General features: G+C 36.3%; 1 protein-coding gene across 8 annotated transcripts in view; it reads left to right on the forward strand.

Moving 5' to 3' along the window:
- GFM2 (GTP dependent ribosome recycling factor mitochondrial 2) overlaps nt 1-27,668 on the forward strand; it is a 56,988-nt gene that overhangs the window by 12,429 nt on the left and 16,891 nt on the right. For all 8 annotated transcript variants that reach the window (XR_011999147.1, XM_025982290.2, XM_025982281.2 and 5 more), the window contains 10 exons: nt 8,788-8,913; nt 9,771-9,859; nt 15,041-15,129; nt 16,672-16,732; nt 17,198-17,377; nt 21,158-21,238; nt 22,971-23,119; nt 24,365-24,505; nt 24,590-24,689; nt 26,698-26,887. Coding sequence is in view for 7 of the 8 variants with exons in the window: in XM_025982290.2 (XP_025838075.1) it covers nt 8,788-8,913; nt 9,771-9,859; nt 15,041-15,129; nt 16,672-16,732; nt 17,198-17,377; nt 21,158-21,238; nt 22,971-23,119; nt 24,365-24,505; nt 24,590-24,689; nt 26,698-26,887 (1,206 nt within the window). In the remaining variant the exon portion in view is untranslated. The remainder of the gene's footprint in view (nt 1-8,787; nt 8,914-9,770; nt 9,860-15,040; nt 15,130-16,671; nt 16,733-17,197; nt 17,378-21,157; nt 21,239-22,970; nt 23,120-24,364; nt 24,506-24,589; nt 24,690-26,697; nt 26,888-27,668) is intronic.

A 27,668-nucleotide genomic window follows, 5' to 3' on the forward strand; every position in this document is an offset into this window, starting at 1 on the left:
CAGAAGTGGAAATAAATATCTTTTTCAAAAGCTCCACAGGAAAAAAAAAAAAAAAAAAAAAAAAGCTCCACAGAAATTTTGAAATGCATTCTATTGGGAACCATTTCTCTAGACCTTTGAAATTGGTTGAAACTTCACATAGAATGTTCACAAGAACATTCATGGTGATAGTTTCCAAAACATGAACACATGCTTTTTTCATAAAATTACTGCTATGTTAATGGGGCTCTTAACAGCAAAACATGGAACATTATCAGGCTTCCTCTGTCGTGACACAAATATGATCTTAATTCTTCCCTCACATCCCAGCTGATATCCCTGAAGCAAGGGTCCAGATGAGGTGGCACAAGTAATGTTCAAGTTACCTTTTTTTAAACTGTGTTAAAAAAACATGTAACATTTACCATATTAACCATTTGTAAGTGCACGTTTAAGTAGTGTTATATATATTTATACTGTTGGCAACCAGTCTTCAGAACTTTTTAATCTTGTGTAACCCATCCTAAACCTATTAAATAATAACTCCACATATTTTCCTCTGCCCAGCTCCTGGAAACTACCATTCCACTCTTTCTGTTAATTTGATACCTCATGTAAGTGGGATTGTAGAGTGTATTTTTGTGACTGGCTTATTTAATATGTAGCCCCATGTCTTCAGGGTTTGTTTTTACAGCTCTGCTTCTACAACAGCTCTGTATGTTATGCTGTGCTCACCATGAGTGTAGCTACCATCTGACACCACACAACACTATTACAACACCATCAACTATAGTCTATATGCTGTACCTTTCATCACCAGCACTTATTTATTCCGTAACCAGAAGTCTTCCAGTCCCCTTAACTCATTTGCCATCCTTCTATCTTCCTTGCCTCTGGCAGCTGTCAGTTCTCATGGTATTTATGGGTCTGCTTCTGCTTTTTGTTTGTTTTAGATTCCACATATAAGTGAAATCATATGGTATTTGTCTGTCTTGGTATGACTTATTTTACTTAGCCTGATACCCTCTAGTTCCATCTGTGTTTAGATGGAAAGATCTCATTATTCTTTGTGGCTGAAAGCCACAAATAGCCATACTATTCCTGTGTGTGTGTGTGTGTGTGTGTGTGTGTGTGTGTGTACACCACATCTTTATTCATTTATCTATTGTTGGACTCTTAGATTGCTTCCATATCTTGGCTGTTGTAAATAATGCTGCAATAAACATAGGGGTGCATGTTTCCCTTTCAGTTAGTGTTTTTGTATTTTGAGGGTAAATACCCAGTAGTGTGATTACTGGGTTGTTAGGGTAGTTCTATTTTTAGCTTTTTGAGGAACCTCCCAACTGTTTTCCACAGTAGCTCCACCAGTTTGTACTGCCACCAGTAGTGTAAGAGGATTCCTTTTTTTCCCACATCTTTGCCAACACTTGTTTTCATGTGTTTTTGAGCCCAGCCATTCTGACAGATGTGAGGCAGTAGCTCATTGTGGTTGTGATTTGTATTTCCCTGATGAAGAGTGATTTTGAGCATCTTTTTATGTGTCTGTTGATCATCTGTATGTCCTCTTTGGAGAAACATCTGTTCACATCTACCCATCTTTTAATTGGATTGTTTTTGGGTGTTGTATCAATTCTTAGATATATTTTTGGATACTAATCCAGTATTGAATATGTCATTTGCAAATATCTTCTCCTATTCAATAGGTTGTGTTTTAGTTTTGTTGTTTCCTTTGCAACACAGAACATTTTATTTCAGTGTAGTCCCAATAGTTTATTATTGCTTTTATTTCCCTTTCCTCAGGAGATATATTTAGAAGGATGTTGCTAAAACTTAGGTTAAAGAAATTACCTCCTGTGTTCTCTTTCAGGATTTGTATGGTTTCAGGTCTCACATTTAGGTCTTTATTCTGTTTGAGATTATTTTTGTGTATGGTGATAGAAACTGGTCTGGTTTCCTTCTTTGTATGTGGTTGTCCAGTTTTCCCAACATGATATATTGAAGAGACTTTTCCTCATTGGATAGTCATTCCTCCTTTGTCAAATACTAATTGACTATATTCTGGGTTTATTTTTGGGTTTGTGTTCTATTCCATTGATCTATGTGTCTATTTTTACGCCAGGTACCATACTTTTTATTACTACAGCTTTGTAATATAACTTGAAATCTGGAATTGTGATACCTCTAGTTTTACTTTTCTTTTTCAAAATTGCTTTGGCTATTTAGGGTTTTTTGTAGTTCCATAAAAATTTTAGGATTATTTGTTCTAGTTCTGTGAAAAATGTTGATATTTTGATAGGAATTGCATTAAATATGTAGATCACTTTAGGCATTTTGGACATTTTAATAGTATTCTTGAGCATGGAATATCTTTCCATTTCTTTGTGTCATTTTGAATTTCTTTCATCAGCGTTTTATAGTTTTTAAAGTACAAGTCTTTCACGTCTTTGGTTAAGTTTATTTGAAGGTATTTTATTTTTGGTGCAGTTATAAGTTGTAAATGGGATTGTTTTCTTAATTTTTGCTGCTGCTCTACTATTAGTGTGTAAGAATGCAATAGATTTTTGAACCTTGATTTTGTATCCTATGACCTGACTTTGTGGTGGAGTCTTTAGGGTTTTGTTTTGTTTCATTTTTAAATTTTATTTATTTATTTTTAAAGATTTTATTTCTATTTATTCATGAGAGAGACACACAGAGAGAGAGAGAGAGAGAGGTAGAGACACAGGGAGAGGGAGAAGCAGGCTCCATGTAGGGAGCCGGATGTGGGACTTGATCCCAGGACTCCAGGATCACACCCTGGACCAAAGGCAGGTGCTAAACCACTGAGCCACCCAGGGATCCTGTTTGATTTTTTTAAATTTAAATTTAATTTGCCAACATACAGTGTAACACCCAGTGCTCATCCCATCAGGTGCCCACCTCTGTGCTTAGGGTTTTTTAATGTATAGTGTCATGTCAAATGCAAGTAATGACAGTTTGACTTATTCCTTACCAATTTAGTTGCCTTTTGTTTCTTTATGTTGTCTGATTGCTGCGGCTAGGACTTCTAGTACTATGTTGAATAAAAGGGGTGATAGTAGATACATCTGTCGTGTTCCTGTCCTTAGTCGGGAAACTCTCAGTTTTTATCTATTATGTAAAATGTTGGCTGTGGATTTTTCATATAAGGCCTTTTATTATGTGAGGTATATTTCCTCTAGACCTACCTTGTTGAACATTTTTATCATGAATGGATGTTGTACTTTGTCAAATGCTTATTTTACATCTGTTGAAATGATTATATAGTTTTTATCTTTTATTGATGTGAGGTATCATGTTAATTGTTTTACAGATATTGAATCACTGTTGTATCCTAGGAATGTATGATTTTTTTAATACATTGGATTAATACAATTGGATTTTTTTTTTTAAAGATTTATTTATTTATTCATTCAAAGAGAGCGAAGAAAGAGGCAGAGACACAACACAGGCAGAGGGAGAAGCAGGCTCCATGCAGGAAGCCCGATGTGGGACTCGATCCTGGGTCTCCAGGATCACACCCCGGGCTGCAGGTGGCACTAAACCACTGCGCCACCGGGGCTGCCCCAATTGGATTTTTTTAATACATTGGATTCAGTTTGCTAGTATCTTGTTGAGGGTTTTACATATATATTCATGAGAGAGATTGGCCTGTAGTTCTCTTTTTTGGCAGTGTCTTTACTGGTTTTGGTATCAGGATGATACTGGCTTCATAGAATAAAATTGAAAGTTTTCCTTACTCTTATATTTTTTGGAACAGTTTGAGAAGAATAAGTATTACCTTTATAAATATTTGGTAGAATTTGCCTGTGAAGCGGTCTGGTCCTGGACGTCTGTTTTTTGAGAGTTTTTTTTATTACTGATTAAATTTCATTGCCAGTTCAAATTTTCTATTTCTTCCTGCTTTAGTTTTGGGAGATATGTTTCTATGAATCCGTCCATTTCTTATGAATTGTCCAATTTGTTGGCATATAGGTTTTCATAATATTCTGTAATGTTTGTATTTTTATGGTATTGGTATTTCTCTTCTTTGATTAATGATTTTATTTGGGTCCTCTTTTTTTTTTAATGAGTCTTGCTAGAGGTTTATCAATTTTGAACTTTTCAGAGAACCAGTTCCTGGTTTCGTTGGTCTGTTCTATTTTTTTTTTTTTAGTTGACGTATCATATTTGGTCTAATCTGTATTATTTCCTTCCTTTTGCTGGGTTTGGGCTTCATGTGTTCTTTTTCTTGCTCCTTTAAATGTAAGTTTAAGTTGTTTTGAGATTTTTTTTTTCTTGAGGTAGGCCTATATTGCTATAAACTTTCCTCTTAAAACCACTTTTGATGCATCCCAGAGTTTTGGATTGTTGTGTTTTCATTTTCATTTGTTTCCATGTAATTTTTGATTTCTCAGTTGACCCATTCATTGTTTAGAAGTGTGTTATTTAACCTTCATATATCTGCTCTTTCCAAATTTTTTTCTTGTAGTTGATTTCTAGTTCATTGTGTTGTGATCAGGGAAGATTAGTGATATGCCTTTGATTTTTATAATTTTATAATTTGTTGAGACTTGTTTTGGCCTAATATGTGATCTTCTCAGTAGGACAGTATTCTTTGTGCACTTCAGAAGAATGTATATTCTGTTATTTTAGGATGGAATGTTCTGAATGTGTCTGTTAAATACATCTGGTCCAGTTTGGCATTCAAAGTTCTTGTTTCCTTGTGTATTTTCTCTTTGAATGATCTGTCTCTTGATGCAAGTGGTGTGTTACAATCTGCTCCTATTACTATATTATTATCAATTAGTTCCTTTAAGTTTGTTATTAAGTGTTTAATGTATTTGGATGCTCCCATGTTGAATGCATAAATATTTTGTGATTATTATATTCTCTTGCTATGGAATGTACCCTTTATTATTATATAGTGTTCTTTTTTGTTTCTTGTTATAGACTTTGTTTTAAAGTCTGTTTTGTCTTATACAAATACTGCTGCTCCAGTTTTCTTTTGACATCCATTTGCATGATAAATGTTTCTCCCTCCCTTCACTTTCTTTTAAAATTTAAACCCATTCTTTACTCCTTTCCCCCTGCAACATCTTAGGTATATGGACTGAATTTTACAGAAATAATTATTTTTAATACTTTTGTGTTTTTTACCTTTTATACTTTCACTGTGTGGTCTTTGCAAGTCCCCTGTTATATTTCTAATAGGGCTAATTTAGTGGTCTTGAACTCCCTTTGATTTTGTTAGGCTGAGAAACTCTGTCTCCTTCTGTTCCAAATGATAGCCTTGCTGGATAGAGTATTCTTGGCTGCAAATATTTCTCCTTTCAGCACTTTGAATATATCATGCCACTTGTTTATTGCCTGCAAAGTTTCCACTCAAAAGGCTGCTGATAGCCTCATAAGGTTTTCTTTGTATGTAACTGTCTTTTCTCTTTAAAATGCTTTTTTTATCACTATTTTTTCTGTGTCTTGGTGTGAACCTCCTTGCGTTGAATTTGTTGGGAGTCTCTGTGCCTCTTGAATCTGGATCTCTGTTTCCTGCCCCACATTTGGGATGCTTTCAGCTATTTTTTCTTCAGATACATTTTCTGCCCCCCTTTCTCTACTTCTGGGATCACTATAATGCAAATGTTGTTATACTTGATTGAGTCACTGAGTTCTCTAAGTCTATTTCTGTTATGCATTGTTCCTCTCTCATCTGTTCAGCTTATTTGCTTTCCATTACTCTGTCCTCCAGGTCACTAGTAAGTTCCTGTTTTTTATAGCCTACTGTTTATTCCATCTATCATTTTTTTAACTTCATTTATTGAGTTCTTTATGTCTGATAATGTTATTTTATTTCTTTGCTAAGGATCACACCAATAATGTCCACTCTTTTCTCAAGTTCAATGAATATCTTTATGATCATTACTTTTTATTTATTTTTTTAAATGATCATTACTTTAAATTCTCTGTCAGGTATATTAACTTCTTTTTCACTTGTATCTCCAGTTGTGATTTTGTCAAGTTCTTTCCTTTGGGTCACATTCCTCTGTCTCCTCATTTTGTCTATCTCTGTGTTCTTTTTCTGTGTGGTAGGAAAGTCAGTTAAAATCTCATGCTCTTTAAAGTAGTGGCTTCATGAAGGAGAGGTTCTGTATCTCCCTGCAGCACAGTGTTTCCTGTTCACCAGAATGTGACACTTCAATGGAGTCCCCTCTGTGTGTTTCTTGCATCCTACTATTTTGCTTTCCTTTTCATTTTAGACTTCTGCACAGACTCTCCCTGTTGGGAGCTGTACTTGCTTTCTCTGGGTGCTAGTGAGACCCAGGCAGACTGGCTCTGAGGGGGCATGACCATAGAAAGGCTAGGGGGCGGGTACAGCATTGTTTTCAAAATTTGTGGAGTCACTAGTCCTAGGTCCAGATCCCCTACATTGTGGTGGTAGCCATTTGTGCAGCACGTGTTAGCAGCCTGGCACAAGGCACATGTCTGAGGTCACAGCAAGGGGCACGTGGGTCTGTGTGCATGGGGGCTGGGGGCCTGTGGCGGTTGGGCAGGGCACACGTGTCTTCACAAAGTCTGCACCAAGCTGCTAGGCCTGGCCACATCCCCCCAGAGTGCAGTGGTGGCACAGTAGGCAGAGGCATCGACTAGGTGGGGCACGCATAATGCTGAAAAAATTTGCCCTGAGTCCAGGGATGGCAGACTTGGAGTGGGCGAGTCCTGGGGAGAACTCATGGTCATGGTGCATTGCTCACAAGTTAGTAGCAAGTGTCTGTGCAGCACTCTCCTGGCAGGTGGCTCTGTGTTAATGCCGAGGAATAGGGGAGGAAAATGCCACCTGCCAGCTCCTTTGTTTCCAGGGAAGTTCCCCAATCTGTCCTGAAATCCAAATAAAAGGATCTCCTTCCCCTTGTGCCATCTGTTGCTTCTATGTTGCCTTTTGTGCAGACTCTTACCTCTTAAAGGGCAGGGACCTGGCTATCGCACATCCTCCTTGCTCACCTAGTGCTGAGTCAGCTGACCTTCAGAGCTCCAGACTCCAAGTCTGCTGGTTATACTAACTCATGGAATTCAGCCCTTCTGGTTTCTAGGCCAGATTGTACAGGGATTTATTTTCCCTGGTGCTTTCTTTTCTTCTCTCCCTCCTGCGGGCACCTCTCCACCACCTTTCCGCTTTCCCTAATCTCTCCCAGGCTGGCTACTTCTCTGCATCGGGCTGTGGAGTTTGTTCTGCTAGTCTTCAGATTGCTCTCCAGTTAATGGACGTGGATGTGAGTGATAACCTAGTGGTAAACGTGGACTGGGGTGGGTGTAGGGTCCTCCTACTCTGTCATCTTGTACTCCCTCCTCCTACAGATGTTTAAAAAACTGTTTAGAACTTTTGGTTAGCTACTTGGTTATTGTTTCATTAATGCTGCTTGTTTGCTTGGTTATGTTGTGAATAATGATGTAATTCTTTAACATAGATATTTGGAGGTCCTGACAAATCCATATTTCTTGCTGTTTCTCCCTCTTTTGGTACATTATACATTTATATGCACGTTTACATGCATAAACAGTGGGGAACCTGGCTAGGATTTCAGAGGTTTAATGCTGACATAAGTAGTGTCATGCTACATAACCCAAATTATCATGGCCTTATACTATGTCAGCTTATGTAGCTTTTCCAGCAAAATTAGTAATTTTTCCATAAAAAATAGGTTTTCTGTAATAACTAAGATAAAATTTGTTTAAATACTTTAATTTTACTGAACTTGATAACTGAACTGATACTACATAAGCTGACATAGTATAAGGCCATGATAATTTGGGTTTTGAATTTTGAATGATAAACATGAGCTCATTTTCATTACTTCTATATAAGTTTAATCAGAATACAATGTATATAATTCAAGAATTTTAATGCAGAATAATTTGACCTTTTGCTTAGTCAAGATGAACTTTATCCATGGCTTTGTACTGTAGAAATTCTACCAAGATTTTATTTTCATTTGTACAAACAAATGCCTTTTGGGGGAACATTTAATGAAAAGGGTTTGAAAAGGAGAATCTAACTTTGGAGGAATTTTTTCTCTACCTTGTTCCATGTACCTGCCATTTACTTACTCATTTCATTCTTAGAGCAACCCTGCAAGGTTGCCTTTATTCATATTTTACAAACTAGGTTAAGTAACTTGTTTAAGATAATAGAGTAGTAATGGTAAAGTTGGGACTTAAATCTAGGTCTGTCTGGGCCCTTTCATTGCCCTGTCAAGGAATCAGCCATGAGGAACATAAAGGATAATGAAAGGTAAACTAGGGGGAAAAAATGAAAGGAATATCAAGTTCAGTAAAATTAAAGTATTTAAACAAATTTTATCTTAGTTATTACAGAAAAACTATTTTTTTATGGAAAAATTACTAATTTTGCTGGAAAAGCTTTTTCTAGAATAAGGACTTATTTAATCTAAGGGCCATAAATATTAAACCAAATATTTTTTTTTAAACCAAATATTTTATGAACAGTCTTAAAGCAAATTAAAATGTCAGGTAGAAGGGCACCTGGATGGCTCACTGATTAAAGCTCCTACTCTTGATTTCAGCCCAGGGTCATGATCTTAGGATCCTGGGATCTAGCTCTGCTCAGGTGGTGACTGCCTGGGATTCTTTCTCTCCCTCTGCCTGTCCCTCCACCCCTGCTCACGCTCCACACACTCTGTCTCAGAGTATCTCTCTTTCTCTCTCTGCAAAAAAATAAATAAACTGTCTAGTAGATATCATACCGCAGTGAAATGTATTTGGTATCAAGTTTAACTGTGTCGTCGTCTTCTTTGTTAGATGTTGATGATGGAGACACGGTGACAGATTTTATGGCTCAAGAGCGAGAAAGAGGCATTACTATTCAATCTGCTGCTGTTACATTTGATTGGAAGGGGTATAGAGTCAATCTGATTGATACTCCAGGTATGGTACTGTTCTAGCAATGCAGAGATGCTACATTATTGGAGGTTTTTGTTGTGGATGTGTTTTCTTTTAAATTGTGACAAAACATATATATATATAGGGGTACCTGGGTAGCTCAGACAGTTAAGTGTCTGCCTTTGGCTCATGTCATAATCTCTGGGTCCTGGGTCAGGCTTCCTGCTCAGCAGGATGTTCCTCCCCCTGCCAACCCATTCCCCCTACTCCTTCCCTCTCTCTCTCAAATAAATAAATCTTTAAAATATATATGTAAGGTAAAACTTACCATCCTAAACATTTTTAAGTGTACAGTTCAGTAGTTAAGTATATTTACATTGTTGTAAAACTGATCTCCAGAAGTACTTCATCTTTCAGGTCTGAAACTATGTATCTACTATACAACTACTCTTGTTTGTCCCCACCTCCTGTCCCTTGTAACTAACTACCTGTCTACCCTTTTTTATCTAGGAGATTAATACTTCATATAAGTAGAATCATACAGTATTTGTCCTTTTGTGATTGGCTTTTTTTGTTTAGCATGAAGTCCTTCAGAATCCATCTGTGTTGTAATATATGAAGATTTCCTTCATTTCCTTCATTTTTTAAGGCTGCATAACATTCCATTTTACATATATAACATATTTGTATATATACAAAACTTTATATGTATACCATTCATCCATTGATGGACATTTGGGTTGTTTCCACCTTTTGGCTATTGTGAAAAGTGTTGCTATGAACATAGTTTGCAAATATTTCTTTGACTCCTTTTTCAGTTCTTTTGAATATATACCCAAAAGTAGGATTGCTGGATCATGCTTTTTTAAAGATTAAGTGTATGTTTCTCATCTTTTTCTTAGGTCATGTGGACTTTACCTTGGAGGTTGAGCGCTGCCTTAGAGTGTTGGATGGTGCAGTAGCTGTGTTTGATGCTTCTGCTGGTGTAGAGGTAAAAATACTGCCAAAGTAAAGTGAAGCTACAATAACGTGATTATTTTTTTTAAAGTAGAATGTATCAGATTTAATTAACTATAACCTGATAGGGGTTTATATAAATCAAATTATGATGAAAGAATTGGAATTTAATATTGTAGTATGATCTATATGTGATCTCAGATGTTTGATAGTAAAAGGAAAGTTTCTTTTCTGTAGGAAATAGGAAAGTTGTGGTGAGAACCATGACGGGCTTGAGGTTCTACCTTACTTTCGAGCTAACTAGTTAATCTGCCACAGTTTTATGGCATGGTGGCAGAAGACAAAAGACTCTTGAGTCAGAGACAAAGAACTTTATTAGTCACAGAAATAGCAATGAAATAGCAATAGCCAGAGTATCAATATTATCTTGAATTAGTTCCCTAAGCCCCAGTTCCACAGGATGACCCAAAGGGAGCCAAGTGATAGCTGCACATACAGGGGAACCCTGTGGTTGGAAAACACATATATTTTATAATGGGCAGTAAACCTACTTGCTGTTTGCTCTGGAGACAGACATTATCTTCCAGGGTTACAAGCAAAATCGACCTTTCAATCCAGAGGGAGACACTGTCTCTGTCTTGCTAAGCTGTTGATTATATCAACATCTTTTAAAAACAGGCATTCACTGCCTCTCTTAACAAAATATGTAGAAAGGTTAAAAACCCATGAAGAATTATCTCCCAACAGTTAATACGTATTAAATTCTTGAATAAATCTTAAAAATGGATTTATAATAAATTATATTGGGGTTATTTACACACTTTTTAGTTGACATCTATCTCCATTTTTCTTATAATCTCAAGATGGGCTCCATGTTGAATATAGAATCATCTTCAGTTCTTCTAGTTGAATATAGAATCATCTTCAGCTCTTCTAATTTTAAAGTTTTACTAAAAATGATACCTTAATTAAGTGATCACAATTAACATAACTCCAAATGATACAAACTGACACCATGGGCTTCCTGATAGGATGCACTAAGAAGGACACAACTTTACCAATGTTATATTCCTGACACACTGCTCGGCCCCAATCTGATCATGAGAAGACAGATGACATTCAGACAGAAAGACAGAAAGACATTCTGTAAAACAGCTGGATGGGGCTTTTCAGAAATTGGAAAAAAAAAAAAAAAGTAAATGCAAGGAAGGTGAATGATTGGGAGTAAAAAGTTGAGGTACTGTTTTGGTTTAAATGATTCTAAAGATAAGGGGTGCTTGAGTACCTCAGTTGGTTAAGCATCTGCCTTTGGCTCAGGTCATGATCTCAGGGTCCTGGGATTGAGTCCTGCATTGGGCTCCCTACTCCATGGGGAGTCTGCTTTTCCCTTTTCTTCTGCCCTTCTCTACCCCCACCCCACCCCCACACTTGTGTTTTCTCTAAAATGAGTAAATAAAATCTTTTTTAAAAAATAGAGATACTGGGGATCCCTGGGTGGCTCAGCAGTTTAGCGCCTGCCTTCAGCCCAGGGCGCGATCCTGGAGACTTGGGATCAAGTCCCACGTCGGGCTCCCTGCATGGAGCCTGCTTCTCCCTCCTCCTGGCCGCTCTCTCTATCATAAATAAATAAACCTTAAAAGAAAAAAGAATTTGCTTTAAAAAAAAAAAAAAAAAGCAAAAACAAACAAACAAAAAAACCAAAAAAAAAAAAAAATAGAGATACAAGAAAACTAAATGTAATATGATCTTTTGGATCCTAGATCCAAAACCAGAAAGTTAAAAAGGACGTCATTAGGAAAACCAGAAAAATTTTAATTTGGCCTATATGTTATTAGAAAAAAGTATTGTGTCAGCTTAAATTTTTCCGAATGTGATCATTGAAAATTGTTATGTAGGGGAATATCCCTATTTTTAGAAAATACAGGCTGGAGTATTTAGGATCAAAATGTCATGATACGTGCATCTTAATCTAGTGGTTCACCTTCCACCCACATATACACGTATATTGTTAGTTTGGGTACTTTGTGCGGTAGATGCCAAGATAGGGTTAGATATATAGGAGATTTACTGGGGGAAATGCTTGTGCAGAATAAAGAAGAGAAAAGAGCAATGGGAGAGAAGAATCACACCACAGGGCAGATCTGACATCTGTCCATTAGGAGACCATAAAAGAAGGTTTGGGTAGGAAGAGGCTCAGATTACAGTGCAGTTCCCAAAAGGGTTTGGTGAAATTGATGGGGAATCCTCAAGCCAAAATCACCTGTTGGAGAAGTCCCACGTGTCTTTTTTTTTTTTTTTTTTTTTAAGTTCCACGTGTCTTAAAGGAATAGCTTACATTAGCGTTTCTGCTGTACTCAGCCATTAGCTGGGCTTTGGGAGACCATGCTGTCAGTTAATTATGCTCTTTGTTGTAGATCCAAATGCCACACTCCCATAGTCACTCATGTAATGTGTGTATATGTACGTATTTTAAAAAAAAAGGCAAATGTGGCAAAGTGTTCATATGTGGTGAATCTAGATGAAGGGTACAAAGATGTTTATTGTATTATTCTTTCACCATTTTTTATAGGCTTGACATTTTTCTTAATGAAAAATTATTGGGGGAAATAATACAGTTTTTGAAAGCCTCACCTGAGGACTCTGGACAGGCAGATCTAAAGCCTGACCCTGAGGTCTGAGGTTGATTATGCATTGTTATTTCCATCTCTTTCTGAATCAGTTCATTTCCTAATGGTTGTGTTCCTTCTGTCATTATGACTCTTGTAAATTTCATAGTCATTGACAGATGGCATTTACAAGATTGAAAATGTTGGAATAGAAAGTTTCTGAATTTGTGACACAGAAACCACTTATATGCTACAACGGTAGGTGGACTTTTAGCTAGCAGGTGTTGATGGGAGTTTTTGTTTATTTTTTAGTATCTTTTCTTAGAAAATTTATAGTGTACCTTTCCCCACCTCACCATACACAACAATTAACTTGGAGTGCATCATAGTGTTAAGCTACATCTGTATAACTTGTAGAAGAAAAGTAACATTTGTTTACAAGCTTAGGGATAGGTTAACAGTTTTTAATGACACAAAGCATAAAAAACACAGAAGAAAAGTTGATTCATTGGAACGTACCAAAATTACATCTTATTAAAATGAAAAAAATTAAAAAATTAAAAGACAGGTTGTAGGCTATGAGAAAATTTGTCATGTTAGATAAGTATTGTATGAATGTTAAATTTCCAGAGTGCTTTAACACTACTGAGTATGTAGGAAAATATCATTGTTTTAGGAAGTATGTGCTGAAATTTTCACAGTACATGGGTATAATAAAGGACTTGAATATCTGAAGAACTGCAAATGAGTGATAAAAACTAACAACCCAAGAAAAAAAAATGGACAAAGGACTTCAGTGGATAGTTCACCAAGGAAGATATATGAATGGTCCAATGAGCACATGAAAAGATGGTCAGTCTCACTGGTTGTCAGGGAAATGCAAATTAAAATTACAAAGAGACAATTCATACCCACAGGAATGGCCAAAATTAAGAAGAATAATGATGGCAAATATTGGTTGAGGATGTGGAACAACTCTTATACAGTGTTGGTGGGACTATAAAATATTAATTAAACCTTAGAAGATTAGCAGATTGGGTTTTTTTTTTTTTAAGATTTTATTTATTTATTTGACAGAGATACCACAAGGGAGAACAAGCATGAGTAGTGGGGAAGGGCAGAGGGAGAGGGAGAAGCAGGCTCCTCACTGAGCAGGGAGCCAGACACAGGGCTCATGGGATCATGACCTAAGCCAAAGGCAGATGCTTAACTGACTGAGCTACTGAGGCACCTTGGTAGTTTCTTATAAAGTGAAATTTGCACATGTCCTTCGACTCAGCACTTGAAACTCCTACATCTTTATCCAATAGAATGAGAACATTTGTCCTCTAAAGACTTGTTCAAAATGTTTATAGCAGCTAAATTCGTAATAGCCCTAAACTAGAAATAATCTAAGTGCTCATCCACAAGCAGATAGGAAAACCAGCTGGCACATTTATACAAAGGAATTTAGCCAAAAAAAATAAAGAAGAGAGAAAGAAAAAATGAACCGGTATACCCAACAATATAAATGAGTATCAGAAACTTTATGTTGAGCAAAAAAAGCCGTTATTTATGAGATTCAAAACAAGGGAGAATGAATCTGTGGTGACAAATATGAGAACAGATTGTTATTGGGGGGTAGAGCATAAGAAAACTTATGTTCCATGTTTTGATTGGGATAGCTATACTATACTTATCAGAACTCACTGTACACTTAAGATGAGTGTTTTTATTCTATATAAATTTTAATTAATAAATTATAAAGTGGCTTCTATTTTAGCTAATGTCATTACATTAGTCTTTTTATGCTGTTTCAGGGCTTTGGGATCCACTAGGCACAGATATTGTAATAGACTGGAACTATTGAAATATATTTTTATTTTTTTTTTTATTTTTTATTTTTTTGAAATATATTTTTAAAAAGTAGAATTAAAAGGAGTGAAATAGAAAAGTATATGAGAATTGCTACTTAGAAGTACAGTTACTGGGGACACTTGGGTGGCTCAGTGGTTGATCTTCTGCCTGTGTCTCTGCCTCTCTGTCTCTCATGAATAAATAAAATCTTAAAAAAAAAATACAGTTACTGGCTTTTTTTTCTTCTTTAAATCCTCTTTAGTTTACAACAACATTCACACATTCACAAATACATGTTTTTATTACAATAGCATTTTTGTAGTACACTCCTATTCTTTTAATGACACAACTATATGAATTAAGACAAAAGTCCATATTTCACAGGTCAGCAAGCTTAGGAGTTCAGTATTATTTGATCTGTACTAAGTAAGGTGAAACCAGACAAAAATTACATTTTTTAATTTTAAGGCATCTTTCCATGACTCTCCGTACCTTCCAGATGTATTGTTCTCTTTGTGTAGCAACCTAAATCACCCAAATTAGTATTCTTAGTTTGAAGTTTGCTCTTCATCAGACCTCATTACATTCTTAGCTTTGTTAGCCTACTAGCAGCAGAGTGACTGCCTCTAGAAGTGTGAATGCAACAGGACTAATTATGTGCTAGAACAGAGCCCAATTCCATGTTATAATAGTTTCTTAGATCTGTTTGTTCCATACATAGTAACAGTTATTTTTGTCTAGTATGAGTATTTCTTCCTTTTTCTTTGCTTTAGGCACAAACTCTCACAGTATGGAGACAAGCTGATAAACACAAGGTACCTCGAATCTGTTTTTTAAACAAAATGGACAAAACTGGAGCAAGGTATTTTAAGTGTTGTGTTTTCACTTATTAAAGTAGAAATACACTTTGAGCTTTAGTGGACTATAACTTAAATTTACAAACAGCTGTTTCCTGTAGAGTATAAATATTCCATGGAATCTCAGTTCAATCCCATTTTTAAAAGTTTCAAAGCAGGTAGTTCGTAGCTTGAATAGCAGTGTGGGATTAATAGAGAGCTGACAGATGATGAATCATGATTCTAACGCAGAGAGGCTGTATCCTATTTTCTAGAATCCTGACAGTGATGTCTTGCTGATTCCACTGGTTCTGTCTAGGGCAGTATTATATAATCACTGTTTTGCTGAAGGCTATGGTGCTTCTCATCATTGCTAAAGGTAGAGGATAGATGATTGTTTCCCGTCTCCTGATTTTCCTTAGTTACTGGCTAATGGGCTCTCCCTTGGCAACTGGGAGAGAATATAGATGTTTTAAGACCTGCATATAGGGCAAAAAGGTTAATCCTGAGATGTGGTGGTAATGCTCAAAGACTCACAGGATGCTAATCCAAAATGGATAAATGGTTCTGAGGAAATGAGAATTCAGAGAATCAAGAATATTAAGAATTTTGGGGAAATGTGATGAGAGAGATCTGGGGTGTCTGGATGGCTTACATGGTTAAGTGTGCTTTTGGCTCAGGTCATGATCTCCACGTCCTAAGATCGAGCTCCATGTTGGGCTCCCAACTCAGTGGGGAGTCTGATTCTCTTTCTCCCTCTGCCTCTCCCCCAGCTCATGTTTTCTCTCTCTGTATCTTTGTGTCTTTAATGAATTAAAAAAAAAAAAAAAAGATCTTGGTCTGTGATACGAGAGTGGCAAAAACAAAGCATAAACTATCCTTCTCCTAAAACCACGCAGTATGCTTTCTGTTTATCTAATTCTCTACAGTAATTCTAAAACTGATAACGTGATACTAAGAATGCCTAAGATAAAGGTATAGAAAAATTAGGCTGCCTTTTGGAAAAAAGGTAGCTGTTTGTGATAGCAAGTTGTTGGAAAGAATTATGGACTTGTAATCACAAATCATGCATTTGAATCTCCTGATTGCATTTTATTATCAGTGACCTTAATCAGTTTATTGAATCTTAATTTCAAAGTATAAGTGAAACTTACAGTAGTACCCTGGATACCTGTGTGGCAGGATTACAGTAGATACTCAAGCACTCTTATCTGAAATTGACATTGAAAGTTTTTTCAACATATTGTTCTATGGAAAACTTAAATGATGAACCTGAGAGACAGTACAAAGGGTTCTAATTTTAGAGAACATTCTTAAACCTGTTTTAAGAATCAATGTTTTTGTTTTTGTGTTTTTAAAGATTTTATTTTTATTTATTCATGAGAGATAGAGAGAGGAAGGCAGAGACACAGGCAGAGGGAGAAGCAGGCTCCATGCAAGGAGCCGGACATGGGACTGGATTCTGGGTCTCCAGGATCACACCCTGGGCTGAAAGTGGCACTAAACTGGAGCCACCTGGGGTGCCCGAATCTTAATGTTTTTAACTCTAGTTATTTTGCTTTCTGCAGTTTTAAGTATGCAGTTGAAAGCATCAGAGAGAAGTTGAAGGCAAAGCCTTTGCTTTTACAGGTTGGTTGATAAATATTGGGTTGATTAATAGCAACTCCAGGGGCACTTGGGTGGCGTGGTTGGTTAAGTGTCTAACTCTTGATTTCGGCTCAGGTCATGATCTCGGGGTTGTAGGATCGAGTGTGGAGCCTGCTTAAGGTTCTTTCTCCCTCGCCCTCTGCCTCTCCCTCTGTGCTGGCACATGCTGCCTGTGCTCACTTGCTCGCTTGCTCGCTCTCTCAAAAAAACAACAGAAAAAAAAAAAAAAAAACCCTCTACATTTCCTTATCAGCTTGTTGTTTTATTGCGACTTATCTATTTCTAAAACTATCTCACATCTTTTTTGAAAGAAGTTGGCATAAAAATAAAGACTGTGGTAATAATGATAATAGACAGTTGGGGGAAAGTAGAGAAAGATCAGTTTTATCAGCACCAGTGCAATTCTAATTGAGTGGTCATTTAACAAAGTTAATCTCTGATTTGCAGTTACCACTTGGTGAAGGCAAAGCTTTTGAAGGAGTTGTAGATGTTGTAAGTAAAGAAAAACTTGTTTGGAATCGTAAATCAGAGGATGGAAAAGACTTTGAGAGGAAACCTCTCTTGGAAATGAGTGATGCTAAACTGTTGAAGGAGACAACAGAAGCAAGGAATGCCTTAATTGAACAGGTGAAATAAATACTTTTATTTGTATACATATTTAGAAACTTTAGAAATATTTCATATATTGTGAAATTTTATATAAAATTGCATATGGGATATGAAGTATACTGAATAATAGAATGAACACCCACATTTGCACCATTCAGGTTAAGAAATAGAATATTAGCAATACTCTTGAATCTCTGTGTGCCATTTACTATCTCTCTCTCTCTCTCTCTTTTCCACTAATCATTTACACCTGTCACCACCAGTATCCTGACTCTACTGTTTTTCTTTCATTGCTTTGCTTTTTACTTTACTACAAATGGATATATTCATGAAGGACTTAATTTTCCATGTTTTTCAACTTTTCATAAATGAAATGATGTTATTTGTACTCTATAACATTTTGTTGCAGATTCATTCCTGTTATGTGTGATTATGCTTCATTTTCAATCTTGTACAATGTTCAAGAAGTAATATACCACAACTTACTGTCTGTTCTTCTGTGGATAGACTTTGAGGTTATGTATTTTTTGCTGTTTGAAAGAGTATTGTGGTGAACATCTTTGTAGGTATCTCCTTGTGTACACGTGAAAGAATTTGTTTAGGATCACACCTGGGGATGGAATTACTGAGTCAAAAGTTATGTCCATCTTTTACTGTATCAAAAGTCACATTAACTTAGAAAAATTTAAAGTCGTTAATTTTATAGTTAATAAAGAACTCTGGACCTCATCCACCCTCAAGGTTTCTTTTTTTCTTTTTTTAAGATTTTATTTATTTGAGAGAGACAGTGAAGTATGACAGGGGGAGGGGCAGAGGGAAAGGGAGAAAAAGACTCTCTGCTGATCAGGGACTCCCTCATCACCACCCCCTCCATGACTTAGGGCTCAGTCCCAGGACCCTGAGATCATGACCTAAGCTGAAGGCATATGCTTAACGGACTGAGCTCTCCAGGTGCCCTCACCCTCAAATTTTAATGAAAAATACTAAGATTCTTAATACTTAGAATATTTATATAGTACTGTTGGTATATATAGTTTAATAAGTAAAACATGCCTTAAACTCTCTGAATCTTCTGGTAGAGAAAAATATTGGAGTCCAAACCATTTGATTTTTTATTTATTTATTTATTCATTCATTCATTTAATTAATTAATTTATTTATTTTAAAAGATTTATTTATTTATTCATTCAGAGAGAGCAAGAGAGAGGCAGAGACACAGGCAGAGGGAGAAGCAGGCTCCATGCAGGAAGCCCGATGTGGGACTCAATCCCGGGTCTCCAGGATCACACCCCGGGCTGCAGGCAGCGCTAAACCGCTGCGCCACCGGGGCTGCCCGATTTTTTTTTTTTTTTTTTTAGTTCTAAATTAAACTGTTCAGAATTGGGATCCCTGAGGTGGCGCAGCGGTTTAGCGCCTGCCTTTGGCCCAGGGCGCGATCCTGGAGACCCGGATTGAATCCCACGTTGGGCTCCCGGTGCATGGAGCCTGCTTCTCCCTCTGCCTATGTCTCTGCCTCTCTCTCTCTCTCTCTGTGACTATCATAAATAAATAAATAAAAATTAAAAAAATAAATTGTTCAGAATAGATCCTCACACCATTTTCATTCATCTTTTGTATGAATTAATTTTTTGAAGTAATTATTTTCCATTATCCTACATAATAATCATTAAATTTATCATTAACAGGATATCAATTGTTGTTACTTTTATTATTGGGTAACAGTTACTGAGGACCTATGATGATCTAGCTTAAGTGTTTTACATTATAATTTAATCCTTAAATAAGTTGTTACACAGCTAAAAAGTAACAGAGCTGGAATCTAAACCCAGGACTGTCTGCATTTGGAGGTCAAGTTCTTAGCCACTTTGCTAAACCACTTCTCTAATTTGGGAGGCCATAAACATAATGAAAGTGGAATTCACATTTATTAATAAATGGGTACATAATTGGTTCCCCTTTGAGGTTTTCTTTGTTGTCTGTGCATGTCTTAGAACATGATGGTATAGAATGAAAATAAAATTTGAGACTTATACAAAATAATAACGTGCTAATTACAAGGAATATATATGTAGGTATGCATTTAGAATTTAAGACCACATTACACCCATTAGGATATCTCCTGTGAAACCTCCAAATCAGAAGAGTGCTGGCAAGGGTGTGGAGAAACTGAAACCTTTGTGTACTGTTGGTAGGAATGAAAATGATGCAGCCACTGTGGGAAATGGGTGGGTGGGTGGGGGGGTTACTCAGAAAACCAGAAAATAGAATTACCATATGATTTAGCAGCTTTACTTCTGGATGTATAGCCAAAAGAATTGGAAGCAGGGTCTTGAAGAGATAATTGCACATCCTTATTCATAGCAGCCTTATTCATAATGGCCAGAAGGTGGAAGCAACCCAAGTGTTCATCAACAAGATGAGTGGATAAAATGTGGTATATACATATAATGGAATACTATTCAGCCTTAAAGAGGAAGGCTGTTGATACATAGTACAATGTGGATGAACCTTGATGAAATTATGCTAATTGAAATAAGCCAATCACAAAAACAAATACTGTAGTGATTCCACTTTTATATGAGGTATTTACGGTAGTCTCATTCATAGAGACAGAAGGTAGAATCATAGTTGCCATGGGTTAAGAGAGTGGAGGTTGAGGAGGAATTTGTTGCATGGGACAGATTTTTTGGTTTTGTGGATTGGAAAAGTTCCAGAGTTTAGTTTTACAACAATGTGAATATATTTAACACTATTCAGCTGTTCAGTTAGAAATGGTTAAGATGGTAAATTTTATGTAATGTTTATGTTATATTTTATCACAATTAATTTTTTTTAGAGAGTAAGATTAATGTGGACTAGAATCAACTTCCTGTGTTCTGGAGGTGAATAGTGATAATTACTGTATACTTATGTATGTCCTAGAAAGAGGATTTGGTTATTTAATCCTTGTCCTATGAGGTAGGTACTAGTATTATCTGCATGCATAACCAAGGTAAAGAGGGATGATGTAACCTGACCTAAGATTTTGAACAAGTTAGTAAGTAGTGGAGCTACTCCAGAAGCTGTGTTTAACCATCATATCTGCTGCTTTTCAGTAGAATGATTAGTTATGTTTCCACAATAATTAGCGGTTAGGAGTATTTCTCCCCCAAGTTTGAATGTTTTGCTCCCTTGTACTTTCACAAACTTTTGAAACTTTTATTAAAGTTATTGTCAGCTGAATTCTATTTCATACAGGCAGATGATTAAGAACATGAATTAGATAATTGCATTTTTATTGCTGAAATGATGCCTTTGATCCCTACCCCACCCCCAACTTAAATCTGTTCCCTCAGTGCAGGATTACAATAAGATGAGTTATTTTAATTGGAGTGCCTTAGGAGATGTGAACATTTATAATGTGAAAGGACTACCAGGTGAAACTTTATGAACTAAGACTTCCAAATTTATCTAAAAACAGCAATCCATCATATATATTATCACTGATGGTAAATTTTGTATCTTATGTCTTTTGAGCACTCTGAGTAGATAGCACTTTATTGACATACTTTATCTGGCTATTGCTTCCATGAATAATATAGGGAACTCATAATAGCCTATCTTCAGCTTTTAATCCCTTTTCCTTTCCTTTGAAAGAAGCACTATTTGTCCCCTGAGCAGATGTGGAGAGTTCCTTGACCTGGATAAGATAGATCATGTAGCTGTCTTGAAATATTTGGATAATGCACATTTATGGTATTTGGACTTAACAGCTGTGACAATAAAAGTAAGTTACAGAACTAAAACCTTTCTTTATAGGTTGCAGATTTGGATGATGAATTTGCTGACTTGGTTTTAGGAGAATTTAGTGAAAATTTTGATTTGCTACCAGCTGAAAAGGTAAATTTTATTCATTTGCTTTGAAATTTTATTAATTGGATGTGGTATGATTTTTGTCTCATGTGTCCTGTTTTTTTCAACTTTGCATAGCATTAGAAAGCATTAGGAGAACTTTAAGGTAAAGTCGCTATTAATACAAGTACTTAAATAATGGTAATGATTTGCTTTTGTCCTATATACTTTACAAAATCAGAAATTGAATCTTTACTGCTGTTGAGTCAGCATAAGCTAAATGTTCCTTCTTTGCAGCATTTTCATTGAGATCATTTTTCTAAGTAGCTAAGGTAAATTACAGGTAGAAATTTTGTATTGAAAATTTGTTTTATAGACTGCTGCAGTGATTATTTTTCTCATTTTTTCTGAATATGATTTAATTTTTCTTGGAAGCTCATTATAGGTCTTTAATTTTTTGTTTTCTTTTCAAATACATTAAGCCAGACAATAGCCATGTTAAATAGTGGTAGTCATTGAATTAGGACAGATTTCTTCAAGGCATTTCTGTTATTTTCTGCCAGGAACCTTACCCCACAAATTTGGCAAACTTAATTTTTAGTTTTCTTTGTGAAACAAGAGTTACACAGTTAAAGTTGGTTTTTGTTTTGTTTTGTTTTTTAAGTAAACTGTGACCAATGGAGGGCTTGAACTTAGAGCCTGAGGTTAGGCCCTGAATGCTCCACCAGCTGAGCCAGCCAGGCACCCCCTGCAAGTAACATGTTTTTAGGTGGTGGTATGTGTAATGGGGACCAGGATGAGCCCAGCAAAATCACTTACTTTTCACAAAAGGAATTAAGAAAAACATGAGTCTCTAGGTTAATTTTGAGACCTTGAAGTTAGAAACGGAAAAAAGTATTTTTCTTTTGAATGCCTTAATTATAGAAATTATTTTTTGTTCAATGTTTAAATGTTAGGTGTGATGTTTATTGTGCCTTACAGTCGCATAACATGATTTCTGTTTTCAAAAAGCTTATAATCTGAGATAGAATTGACCCACCATGTCTCTTATCAATAACTTGCAAGCGCACCCAAGTTTTTCTTGGTTTTTGAGGTCTTTCAAATTTGATTTCCACTTTGATTTTTCATTTTTCTTTGGATTTGATTGGATGTGGGTCTAATTCCTTTGAACAATTATAATTCATAGTTACAGTTTTATTTTCTGGTCAGTTCCTCTATTAGACTATAAATGCTAAATCAGAAGTATATTCAAGAAATATTTTTAGGGGATCCCTGGGTGGCGCAGCGGTTTGGTGCCTGCCTTTGGCCCAGGGCGCGATCCTGGAGACCCAGGATCGAGTCCCACATCGGGCTCCCAGTGCATGGAGCCTGCTTCTCCCTCTGCCTATGTCTCTGCCTCTCTCTCTCTCTCTCTCTCTGTGACTATCATAAATAAATAAACATTTTTTTTAAAAAAATATTTTTAAACCTACTTATTCGAAGTAATTTTTCTAGCTTCTGGGGATTTAGCAGTGTTTTTTTGGGACTCGTTATAATGCTTATATGGATTTTGTATTCTAGTGGGTGGGGAGACAGACAATAAACCATAAATACATATCCAAGATACCAAATAGTGATTAGTGTTATAAAGAAAAGTAAAGAATAATAAAGCCAGAAAGAACAGTGGAAGTGAGCTAAGTAGTTCTGTTTTGCATAGTTGTTGGGGAGGTCATCTAATTCTGAGTTACTTTGGTCGAGGCCAGTATACCGCACACAGAATACTTCTATCTCTGCCTTATAGCTACAGACTGCAATACACAGAGTAACCCTGGCTCAGACAGCAGTGCCTGTGCTTTGTGGAAGTGCCCTGAAAAACAAAGGGGTCCAGCCCTTGTTAGATGCTATTACTATGTACTTGCCTTCACCCGAAGAGCGCAACTATGAATTTCTGTAAGTATGCACGTGTTAAATTAAAATCTTACATCCTTGAAAAAATCTTACTCTTGTTTCACAAAGAGTAGTTGAATCATCATTTTTGAATAACATTGGTGAAGAATAAATTATAAATAATACAGAACTCTATGTTACTTGAAAGGGACATTTGTCATTATCTCTTGTAACCTGCTATGTTTACAGATAGAGGTAGAATGTGTGGCTTTTTTGCTGTTTAAAAGTAGAAGTGTTTACTAAGCTGTCTTATTTTTTACAAAACAGTATAGTGGGGATGTTTGATAAATATTCTGTAACTATGTTTATACTAGATTTCAAGCTTTTTAATAAGCTCAAAATACTTTGTGGCTATAAAGAAAGGTCATCATTTTACTTCTTTTGTTGCTAACAGCTTTGTACTTCGTGATCAATCCTCTAAAATCTGCGTGAGCATTGTACAAAATGGCAGTTAGAAATGGGCTTTAATCCTTTAAGTAGAACATGAATCACTTTACATGTGCTCTCAATTGGAGAAGCATTAATGGTAAAGTGATTATGAGCTTGGACTGTATGCTGTCTGGATTTAAATTCCAGGTCTTCCAAGTTATTTAACCTCTTACCTGTAAAATGGCAGAGAATATAACATATACAATAATATTTAATAGAAGTGTCTCGCCTACTTTGAGTCATGGGCGCCTTTGAAACTGAGGAGAACAGGAGCTTTTCCTTAGAAAAATGTGCCTGTTCGTAAAATTTGATAATTTCATAGGGATTCGGGTTTTCTGAAACTTACCAATGCACACTAATTTAAGGACATCAATCTGTGAGAATCTTGGTCGTTTAAACAAGTTCAAGTTTATAGTGTAGATTTCTGTGGTTATGCAACTGGAGAGAAAGTGGGAAGGAGTGAAAGTAGTAATTGGAAAGTACCTACCTTATATGTATACCGTGTACAAGCTTTTGTGAGAAGTAGTATGATGTCCCTAGGTATATTTTCTGAGGAATTAACTCTATGCAGTGGAATTATTTGCAAGTAGAGGTAATATTTGTGAAAGGATCTATTATTTTAGTTTTGAGGAATAATTTAGTCCAGTGGAGGAAGGGAATTGTAGTCAGTACTGACATTATTCAATCAGTCTGAGTAGCTAAACTAGAAGATAAAAGGGAGGACATTGAGGTTGGGTTTGTTCAATGATTCTGATATGATCTGCATAGAAACATGAGAAGTGTATTTTAAAGGCTTTTCTGTAATGTCTTAATTTATAGGCAGTGGTATAAGGGTGACTTATGTGCCCTGTCATTTAAAGTTCTTCATGACAAGCAGCGAGGACCACTGGTGTTTATGCGCATTTACTCTGGCACGATAAAACCCCAGTCGGCCATCTATAATATTAATGGAAATTGCACGTAAGTAGCAGCTTAGGTTATTTTGTAAAATTGTACTCATTTCTTTAAAAATTCTTTTACTAATATGAGTGATGATTTTTACAGGGAGAGAATAAGCCGTCTTCTTTTGCCATTTGCTGACCAACATATAGAAATCCCTTCACTGACCGCTGGTAATATTGCTTTGACAGTTGGCCTTAAACATGTAAGTGACCAGATGGTTTCTCCAGGAAATACTAACTTAAATGCTTAGTTGAAAGCAGATATTTTGATGTAACAAAACCCCACAATCCAAATAGCATCAGTAGGGGATTATGAATATTGTAGGCCTAGTCATCAATGTGCCTGAATTTCATAATAGAAGGAAAGAAGATTACAGAAGACTATAAACAGTATGGAGTATATTCACATGAAGTTCAACTTCGAGTAAAATAATATACTATTCATGGTTACATACCTGTGTTATAAGTTTAATAAATATTTTGCTACTGGTTTTTCTCCTGTTTTGATCACTGCTGACAGTTTAACCTCATAACTGATCCAGATAATAACTGAAGATATTTTGCTAATGAAGGAAGGCTCCTTCCTGAGAAGAATCCTTCCTGAGGGCAAGGATTTTAGTGTCTTTTATTCTGTATCTTTAGTCCCTAGATCAGTGCATCACACATAGTAGGCAGTTCATAACTTTCGTCAGGTAAATGGATGAAAATAGTTGATGTTGTATGTGTTCTTGCTAGGTTAAAACTATAAGGACATTTCATTTATATATGGATTAAATTGAATACATTTTCTCATTAAACTTTGGTATATTTGGCATTTAGGATAAACATTGTTACTTTGAACATTTTTTAATCTCTTTATGATTAATTGACGGATCAAGATCTCTTAGTATAAAATTTCAACAGTCCAGGGCACTTGGTGGCTCAGTCAGTTAAGCATCTGCCTTTGGCTCAGGGTCATGATCCTATGGTCCTGTGATCGAGTTCCACATTGGGCTCCCTGCTTAGTGGGGAGTCTGCTTTTCCTTCTCCCCATATCCCTTCCCCTTGCTCACGCTGTTTCTCACAAATAAATAAAAATCTTTAAAAAAATTAATAAAATTACCACAGTCCAAATACTGGACTTTCAGCATTGAAAATATCCTCTGTTTTCCCAAAGGCAGGAGCTCCATGTACATATTTGGAGTTACACAAATACGTTTGAACTATTGCTTCAGTAGGAATATCTTTTTTTTTTTTTTTAAGATTTTATTTATTTATTCATAGAGAGAGAGAGAGGCAGAGATAGACAGAGGGAGAAGCAGGCTCCATGCAGGGAGCCTGATGTGGGACTCGATCCTGGGTCTTCAGGATCACACCCCAGGCTATAGGCGGCGCTAAATTGCTGCACCACTGGGGCTGCCCGGGAATATCTTTACAGAGAAGGAAACTGGCACCCAACTATATAATATTTAAGTTTAAAAGTGAAATTACAGTTTTATTTATTTATTTATTTTTGAAATTATAGTTTTAAAAAATAACGAGTATTAAGCTATCAATTTTGCATAGAAAATTCTGGTTTATTGCTTATTTTAGTTAATAGAAGATTTTCTGTAAAAGAGCAAAAAATTTTTTATATTTTTTAAAGATTTTATTTATTTATTTATGAGAGACACAAAGAGAGAGAGGCAGAGACGTAGGCAGAGGGAGAAGCAGGCTCCATGCAGGGAGTCCAATGTGGGACTTGATCCCAGGACCCCAGGATTATGACCTGAGCTGAAGGCAGACACGCTCAACCGCTGAGCCACCCAGGCGTCCCCAAAATAATTTTTTATTGGTGGGAAAACTCTAGAATGGACTTCTAGTAGAACTAGCCTATTTTGCCCTGATTGAAAATTTAGGAAGGTACATTTGTTTTACCAGATGAATTTTGGATGTGGGGGGGTCTGTGTGTGTGTGTGTGTGTGTGTGTGTGTGTGTGTGAGAGAGAGAGAGAGAGAGAGAGAGAAAGAAAGAGAATGTTTTATTGTTAGGATTTATCATAGCAGCATTTTGGATAGAATTTTTACTCAAATTTACCTATGCAAAGTTACAGCAAGTTTTATGAATTTGTCTCTGTTTTAAGTTCTGTTGAAAGTGTCACATGAAAATTTTTCCTATTTGGTGAATCTTGGTGGAAGCTGAGTGCTTGCCAAGAGCTTGTTTTTTTTTCCAAGGCATCTTGTTTGCTTACAGACAGCCACTGGAGACACCATTGCCTCATCCAAGTCCAGTGCATTAGCTGCAGCTCGTCGAGCCGAAAGGGAAGGAGAAAAGAAGCCTAGGCAAAACAGTGAGGCAGAGAGACTTTTATTGGCTGGGGTGGAGATTCCAGAACCTGTTTTCTTCTGTACCATAGAGCCTCCATCAGTGGCTAAGCAGCCAGGTACAAATAGTTTTGATGTATTAATTAGTGCTCTGATAATTTAGATAGAAATAGTTATGTTATGTCCTCAAAAGGTTTCTTACATAATTGAGTTCAATTTTATCAGAATTTATGGATAAGTATTACTTGTGATTAGTCTCATTTATTATTTAAGATGCTTTGATTTTTACAAACTTATTTTCTTAGATATTGGCCATTTTTTGCATATCCTGTTTTTCCCTACTCTTGTTCTTGTGGTACTGTCTGTGGCATTCTAAGTAACCAGCATCGGGACTGCCTTTCCAGTTATATTAATAGACAGTTACCAATTCATAACTAATTCATTGTCTCATCACCATTTATAAGATACTCCTTTTCCTTTCTTCCTCGCCCAACCTTTAGAACTCAGTGAAGATATTACATACTCTGGTTAATGTTGTTTGACCTTTTTGAGTGTTGTGTACTTCATTCTTTAGCCTGTTTCCTCAGAAATCTTCAATGGCTCCTCATTACAGCACAAATTCAGACTCCTTAATATGGTATATAAATATGATTTTAGCTGTATTATTTCCACTTAGCTTTGGCTAACATATTACGGAAGCCCCCCAAATAACAGATATTTTAATGAAAAGTTTATTTCTCTCCCTTGTAAAATATGACTTGAGTTGGTAGCCCAGGGTCAGAGGGTGGCTCTACCAGGTCACTAGGCACCCAGCCTCCAGTTTTTCTGCCTTGACTCTGAGTGCATAGATCCAGTCCTTAGTTACAGCACAGTGGCTACTAGAGCCTTTGGCATCACGGA

The sequence above is a fragment of the Vulpes vulpes genome, unplaced genomic scaffold, assembly GCF_048418805.1.
Source record: "Vulpes vulpes isolate BD-2025 unplaced genomic scaffold, VulVul3 u000000652, whole genome shotgun sequence".
Taxonomy (NCBI): Eukaryota; Metazoa; Chordata; class Mammalia; order Carnivora; family Canidae; genus Vulpes; species Vulpes vulpes.